This window comes from Nanorana parkeri, unplaced genomic scaffold (genome assembly GCF_000935625.1).
Source record: "Nanorana parkeri isolate BGI_ZX_2015 unplaced genomic scaffold, ASM93562v1 scaffold849, whole genome shotgun sequence".
In the NCBI taxonomy this organism is placed as follows: Eukaryota; Metazoa; Chordata; class Amphibia; order Anura; family Dicroglossidae; genus Nanorana; species Nanorana parkeri.
Genome location: NW_017307117.1, coordinates 533,809 through 542,040, shown reverse-complemented (window position 1 = coordinate 542,040; position 8,232 = coordinate 533,809). Strand labels below are relative to the sequence as shown.

General features: G+C 39.4%; 1 protein-coding gene across 2 annotated transcripts in view; it reads left to right on the top strand.

Moving 5' to 3' along the window:
• MYL1 (myosin light chain 1) overlaps positions 1-8,232 on the top strand; it is an 18,345-nt gene that overhangs the window by 3,220 nt on the left and 6,893 nt on the right. Inside the window, exon 1 of one of the 2 annotated variants that reach the window (XM_018565454.1) lies at positions 7,740-7,842. The exons of the other annotated variant lie outside the window; for it this stretch is intronic. Coding sequence (XP_018420956.1) covers positions 7,840-7,842 — 3 coding nt within the window. The 5' untranslated portion in view covers positions 7,740-7,839. Of the gene's footprint in view, positions 1-7,739; positions 7,843-8,232 lie in introns of those variants that run through there. 2 annotated transcript variants of the gene reach the window in all.

Below are 8,232 nucleotides of genomic sequence, written 5' to 3'. Positions count from 1 at the left end.
TAAAGGCTATAAAAGATACGTATTGCTATGTAGTAACATTTCTTGTTTTCCCAACAATTAGAATACATCAAAACATATGTTATTTTAATATGTAATCACATTTGAATGCATGCTTTTATTTATAAAACACCATCTATAGCTCAATGCTTTGAGTTCCCAGGGTCCCTGTGAAGATTTTACATTTATAGTTAAGATGAAGAAAGCTTATTTTGCTTTGATCCAATATAGTATTTGTTTCATTTTCATAACAATGCTGTTTTTGTCACTCGCACCTTTTGTGTCTGGTTCAATATCTCTGGAATGTGTGTGCTTTGTAGAGCATGACAAGTTTGAAGTGTTAAAACATGTCATTTTATGATGAAGTTTGATGTGTTTATAGATGTGAAAACTTACATTTCTCCCTTACCAGATCATCATGTGCTGATGGAATCCTGCAAGGATGGTACCTAGCAGTTTTTAAACTAAGAATTGTATTGAGCAATGCATTGACAGACTAGCAAGACATCTTACTTTTTATACTTGCACATGGAGATTCTCTTAGTTAGACCGGCACGGGATGTCTTTCCACTGTTGTAACAACTGAAACAGTTACAAAGGAAATATCAGGAAATATACATTTTCTCACTGTTTTAGGCAGTTGCCATATAAAAACTTTTGCTAAATACTAATTTTCTTTATCTGACTGTTATACTTGTTTATAGAAGGCAGTATAGTATCATGTTCTTCTGAAACAATTATAATGTTCCAACAATGGAATGTTTTAATTTTGAATATAACAATTATTTATGAGGGCTAAAGCAAAACACTTGTGTGATTATGCTTTGATGGAAGCTCCCATTCCCTAACATGTTCTGCTTAGAATATGAGGGTCAGCTGACCTATACATTTTCCAGGCACTGGAGTGCAACAGCAATGGCTGCTTCCATTAGAATTCAGTCCTACAGGTGTTTTCCTTTGGGACTGAGTCTCTGTAACATTCAGCAGAAATATATATGCAGAAAAATATATTTTATCTTATAAAACAGCTAAATTAATTTGACATAAAAATACTTCTAAACAAAATTCTATTTGACAGGTCTAAAACAATAATCAGACCGCCTTAGCCTAAGTTCAATTCTGTGATGCAACATTGCATGTGCATTGCAGCGCACTTTTACACAAGTTACCATCATTTGAATGGGCTGCCTACCTTTAGATTGCACCAAAGAAGTAAATTACTCTTTTTAAACTGCATTGCACCACAACACATGTTAATAAGCTCATATGTATTGTTGTGTGATGCAATGCACATGCAATGGCTACATGTGTTGGGGTGCCATCTTTTGAAACCAAATCCCTCTGTCCTTCTTTCCTCCTCAGCTGTCCCTCTTTTTAGCCTTATGTACAGACCTCTATAAAAAAAAAAAAAAAAAGTACTACTTACTACCAGAGGTATTATATTGCTCTAATCCTCCATCCAGTATAAAGGAAAAGTAGGGGTGAAAAAAGCACTTGTAGGTTTAACCATTAATTGTTTGTGGACTCTCTATATGGGGGCGTGCCATGGGTGTGTCTTTTGCCTACTTACTTTGTAATAAAAGGTGTCCCTCTTTATCATCTAGGAAAGTTGGGAGATATAGGTATGTAAAATCTAGAAAGCACTTTACTTTGGGACCTGAATACAAATGTCTGGGGCAGAGAAACCTAGCAATTGTCAGGAGAGAGATCTGCAGTTACACATTTCACCTACTGTACCACCTGGTATCACCATCAACCTCTGCGGCAAAAAATGTATCTCTCTGATCAAATTTCAGTCCACCATGACTCTTCCATTTTGCTACATGGAAAAGCCTCAGTCACACAAGGGGCTATTTATTTTCTGGGAAATGCCTGTTATGGAGACCTTTGCTCAGGTTTCTGAGGTTCTTGTATACATATTCACGGTTAAAGGAGAACTATGGTGTCAGTGCTTTTCCCCATAGTTCTCTCCAGGGTCATGAGAGGACAGAAACTAGCATCCCAAAGCTCAGTGACCCAAAGCTCAGTATACGGCCGTATACTGAGACCGCGGTAGCCGGGACGGATCCCGACATTACTGTCGAGATCCACCCAGCTGTGTGATTGACAACTGGCTCTGACTATCTAGAGGCAGAGCCAGCTGTAGCCGCTCCCTCCCCCATCCGTTCTGCCAGTCAGCACTGGAGGATCGGACAGGGGAGGGGAGGGGGGGAATCCCTGCAGGGAGCGTAAGTGACAGTCACGGCTCCCTGCAGGGACAGGATCGAGAAGTATGTGTTCGCTCACTTCCCGATCTATTGACCCGACGTGTAACAGTTTCATTGTCACACGTCGGCTCGAACTATGAGGTTGAGTGATTTTCACCCACCTCATAGTTCTCCTTTAATTTAAAATAACTGAACCACATTTTTGTATTCAGTATGCTAGAGAGCTTGAAATCTGAGGGGTTTTGGAATTTGTGTTTCCGATTCCACTCAAATTATAACCGCTTATGATGGATTCTCAGCAGTTCCAGATTGGAGAAGCTTTGATAAAGCACAAGATGGATTCATTCCCTCATAATATGAAAACTTTCCTCTCTCCCAACACAACATTTGTAATGCCAATTATCCATTTTCCCTGCTAGTAGTATCTCCCTCCCGGATTTTGTTTCCTTTAGCTCTGGCAGTATTAGCGGTCATATACATTTTTATTTCAAAAAGTACACCAGACAGTGACAGAGGTAGGTGGGCACTGAGTGAGATGAGCCATATCTTTACGTCTTCTAGGATGATGTCTTCTCAAACTAGAGTGTTCCCAAACATCATCAGTAATTTTGCACAACCATTCATGTTTAGCCCTATGGAAAGAATTGTGGAGGGCAGTTTTAGACGTCTCCAGTGCTGAATTATTGGGGGAAACAGTATGTTTTCCAACTTGTCTGGCTGGTTCCTTCCCTAACAATTCTCGGTTGGCAGGGCTTCTGGGCCTTATAAACAATAGACTACCTTCTTATCCAGCTGTTGAGGCTGTCTCTCTTCACTCTGGCTTAATGTCTATGGGCACCTTTACGTTCCAGATACCTTAAGCAGCCATATGAGAGGACTCTTATGCGGAGATCTTGCTGCTGAAGTGACTAGATACCTTACTAAATAAGAAGAATCCAGTGGGAAATTCAGCCCAGCAGTCTCTACCTATACCTAAATTGTCAGTTTTGGGTAGACCTATCCTTTAAATAGAAGGTTATTTGTCTCATTAGGGGATTCATTTGTCAGTTTTGGGTAGACCTATCCTTTAAATAGAAGGTTCTTTTTCTCATTAGGGGATTCTTAGCTGTACTACATCACGTCTAAAGCAATATTACCAATACACCCATTAAAATATTAAGGTATTAGGTTATGCAGGGTCCCATGGTTTAAATTAGATTAGATGGGCTTGCATTTCAGAATGCATTGCATAAAGTTCTTTTCATTTCAATATCCAATCAGGAGAAAATTCATATTTTGTTTTTCATTGCTCTTAGTAAATCACCTCAAGTAATTTATTATTTGTCTACATCCTTAACGAAAAGCGCGTGGATTGGCAACCCTGCACTAAAGGATTAGCCAAAAGTAAGGGAACTTTAGTGGATCTAAAATCTAAAAATTGATCTAAGAAGCAGGCAACAAGAGGAACCTGAACTTACCTTTGTTGACCTTTCTAATAAAGATGGCATTTGTGGGGTAAACTGGGAAATTGGCCAGGGTTCCAACGTGCCCATCATGCAAGGTGAGTGTTTAGGAGCACAATTTGTGCCCATTATCTTTAACCTCTCTTTGAGAGACACCTTAAGCAGCAGTGTGAGTACATGAACAGTACCCTTGCTTCTTTGCTACAGCTCTACATTCAGTTTATTTGTCTAATGATCACCAGGACATCGCTGTGTGCTCACCCCCCAGCTTCTGACTGGTAGTGAAAACAACTTATCAGACGTGCACACAGTGATGTCCTAGTTGTGGGTAGAGCTGTGTTCTTGTCCTCATAGAAAAGGTAATGAGTACAAAAGGGTCTTAAACCCAAAGAGATTACAGCCATGCTGAAAAACATTCTCGACAATAAATTAACCCTGTAATTTAATTCAAATTGTGCATCTCAGAATTACAAACAGATATAGATTGCACATTACAAATAGTAAATAACTGCTTTAAAGTGACACTAAACTCAACAATTAAAGCTTAAAAGAGAACTATGGGGTAAGTGTTTTTCCCCATAGTTCTCTTAAGGGTCACGGGAGGATATATATTAACCTCCTCCCGTGACCCAAAGCTCAGTATATCGTGGGCTATTGCCCGCAATATACTGAGACCGCCGCAGCCGGGACGGATCCCGACAATGCTGTCCAGATCCACCCAGCTGCGTGAGTGACTGCTGGCTCTGCCTATCTAGAGCCAGAGCCAGCTGTACACGTCCCCTCCCCCGTCCATTCCTCCAGTCAGCACCGGGGGATCGGAGTGGGGGAATCCCTGCAGGGTGCGGTGACTGGCAGTCACCGCTCTTTGCAGGGAGATGATCGAGAAGTGAGCGAGCGACGGTATGCGTTCGCTCACGTCTCGATCTATTGAGCCGACGTGTGACAGTTTCAATGTCACATGTCGGCTCGAACTATGAGGATGAGTGATATTCACTCACCTCATAATTCTCCTTTAAAAATGCATTCAAGTACATTAACCATTAAGAAGAATGTAGCTTTTTTGTGTATCACTCAGCTATAGATCCTCAAATCATCTCTGAGTTTGTGCTGACACTGTCCTTCCTTCTGGCGGGTGGCTACGCTTGTTCCCCATGGTTCCTGTGTGTGTTGTAAAGTAGCCACAGCTCCAAGTTTCCTCCTGGGATGGACTACAATCTCATGTTTAATTTACTAATTTGTATTGAGCTTGACGTCCATTATGGGAGCGAGCTCGGAGTGGTGGCTATTTTACATCACACACACAGGGACCATGGGGAGCAAAAGTAGCCACCCTCCAGGAGGAAGGACAGTGTCAGCACAAATACAGAGATGATGTGAGGATCTACAGCCCAGTGATACACAAATAAGATACATTTTTGCTAATAGTTAAGGTACTTGCAGGCATTTTTAAGCTTTAATTCCTGAGTTTAGTGTCACTTTAATGCAGCCTGCCAGATTTGTTTTGACCCCATACTTTGGAAAAAGCCCCCCTTTCTAAGCACCTTGGGGTGTCTTAAACCTGGCATGCTGTGTATACAATATTTCCGCAGTGCACTGTGTGCCTCTCTGCTGCTTTATTGCATCAGCTAATGTGTGGGTGGCAGAGATGAAACTTTGGGACTGGAAGGTGCCATTTGGAAATTGAGTGGAGGCCCCTGGGGCATTCAAACAATACAGACAGATTGTGCAGGAATGTCTCAGAGCGTACTTTTAATCCCTTAGGCCAACATTTACATTTCAAACCCCCTTAAGACTTGTTTTAAAGATAAATTCAAGACAAAATTTGTTATTTTGTTCTGGATAGTGAAAGGGTTAGAGTCCCTGTCAGTTGTTTTTCTTACTGTCCGTCTCGCTATTGGAGAGATATCCCCTCTTCCTGTCAGAACAGGAAATGATTGATGATATTTCCAACAGCTATACAGACAAAAACGCATATTAATAGAGTGTGGAAGAGTTATAACTATTCACAACGTTTTTAATGTTATCTGTGCCTTCCTGTCCCAGGGACAGTTGCTAGCCCATTTTTTGTCCTGGTGTCACAGGGACAGGAAGGGAGGGAACATTTTCCCAATGGGATCACAGACAACATTAAAACCTTACAGAAATGTTACCTCCCCAAAAGGATCCAAAACTAAAAATAAATTGGCTGGACATAGCCTTTAAACTCACCAACGTGATAAGAAAATGTATGTTAATGGTATGGAAAGAAATTATACGGGGAAATTATTCAGCATACTGTGTATCTAAAATATCTACAAATACCTATGGTGCACATGGCGTGTGGTAACCTACCCACACAAAAAAAAAAAAAAAAGATTTCTGTATGTTTTGACAAAATTGCAGCCCCCTGATTTTGTAATTCTAGTAACTGCCATCAGGCCTTTAATAATTCATCAGTTCATTTTATTTGCATTATAATAGTATGATTAGCAACTGCATATTAGTTGTAGTATAGTTATACTCTTTCCACTCAATAAATCTCATTAGATAGAAGTCATTTTTATTCCTTCTTCCTTTACATTGCCCATCTTCAGGACAAGTCCACTTTTAGTGAACATGTCCTATAATAAATCCCCCCACTGCAGTATGCAGTATTAAATACTCCCATTCCAGCAATCTTTACTGTGTGCCCTGCCGAGCATTGCACAGCCTTCCTTACAAAAATACATCATGGCCCAATTTGTTCCCGTTGTGAGCCGTATGACTGCTGTCCTGCAGAATACGGCTGACCCATGGGAATGTGTGACATTTTCATCGATTATAACACTTCTTATAACACTTTTAACACTTCATATGTCTACTTCTTATAGAAAAAAACACATTTTGTATATGTAGTAAACTGGCGTGGTTTTAGCTTGTCCAGCTTTTTGCTGCTGTAACTGGAAAAAAAATCCTCTGGAATTATAAACAGACTTTGGTTATCCCTGACAAATTCCAGTGATTACAAAGTAAATCCTTTAAGACCTTTGGCTTTGTAATATCATTTTCTATGGCATACGACCACTAGATGTCGCCAAACACAAAGGCAACTTTTCAGGAGCTTTCACAAGCTGAGAACTATGGAACATCCTTTGTTTATATTAAAGTGTAACTCCGCCTTCAGCGCAAAAAAGGAAATTGCAAAGGAGTATTCATTTTAAGGAAACTGATACACCGATCTTTGTAAAATAGATACATATATATGGCACCCTAGCTTACAGACTTTTCTAAAAACCTCTACAGTCCTTATATGACAAAGGATATTTGTTTTCCAAATTTGGTAACCAATTGACTAGAGCTATTTTCTATACCTTAGCAGCACCCTACTATAGTAGATTAGGGCTACTGAAATTATATAAATCCTGTATAATAATAATACTCAGAGCTTATTCTGTGAACGTTCTTTAAAATTGCTAGAAAATATCTAAAGCAGTTAATTTATTTATATAGTAAAATATATAGATATCACGAAGGTGTTACCATTTTACAAAGTACACAGAACCATTTGTATCAGACCCTGTCCCAATGGAGTATACAATCTAAATACAGAATTTAGCTGTAAATAGTCTATTCATATTACTAGCATAGAAAGGGGAAGAGAATTGCAGAACCATACATGCATTCTCTTGTGGTTTTCAAAGCTTACTAGAATGTAAATCTTATTTAAATCTCTAAATTCTAAGTGTTAATACAGACCCTAGAAGCCAGGTTATCTTTGGCAGGAATTTGCAGCAAGAGTGTATGGTATTTTTAGAGCCCATGTTTTATTTGCACAGTTGTAAGTTATAATGAAGACATAGATTGTGTATTCCTCTGAAAAAAACAATACAAGACAGCCAAAAACTGACCCAGCCAGCCATTGCAAATCTCCTCCTTCTTGCAGAAAAACTGCTGACAGGTTTTAAACTCATTAAAGCGTGTCAAACCCACTTCTTACTAAAAATAGCCCTCCAAATTGGTGGCACTGGAAAGAGATCCCTTTCCCTTTGCCCTAAGAAAGCCAAAAACTCACCAGGGGGTGGGGTTACTAGCCCCTGTGACATCTGAGCTGGGCCGTCATGTCACTGCCCCCAGATAAATAAGAAGAGCTCGGCCAGAGTAGAAGGACCACAAGCTCAAGCCCTCCTCAGGACATCGTCTCAGCTCCCTGCTCTTCACCCCGTCCAAAGCTCAAAATGGTGGGTGTCATAGCACGTTTGGCTAGTAGCACACTTTAGTTCTTTATAACTTCAACTAGGACTCTACAAACACTTAATTACTTTTCTTGGAAGGCTATGATCCTTGTTTTACTTTTATGCAGTCGTAACTTTTTCTTATATAAAGAATCAACACTTTTTCGCCAGTGTCTATGACAATAATTTAAAATCTCTTTGGTAATCAAATATACCCATACTACAACTAATTGAAAATAGATTTATTTAAATCTGAAAATAGATTATTATAAACAGGAAACAAAATAACTAATTTTACATTTATAAAAGATAGAAATATAGGACCATATATCTCAGTCCCCTACTTTTACTTGTAGTGTGGAATTCAAACACATATTATAAATTAAAATATTATAA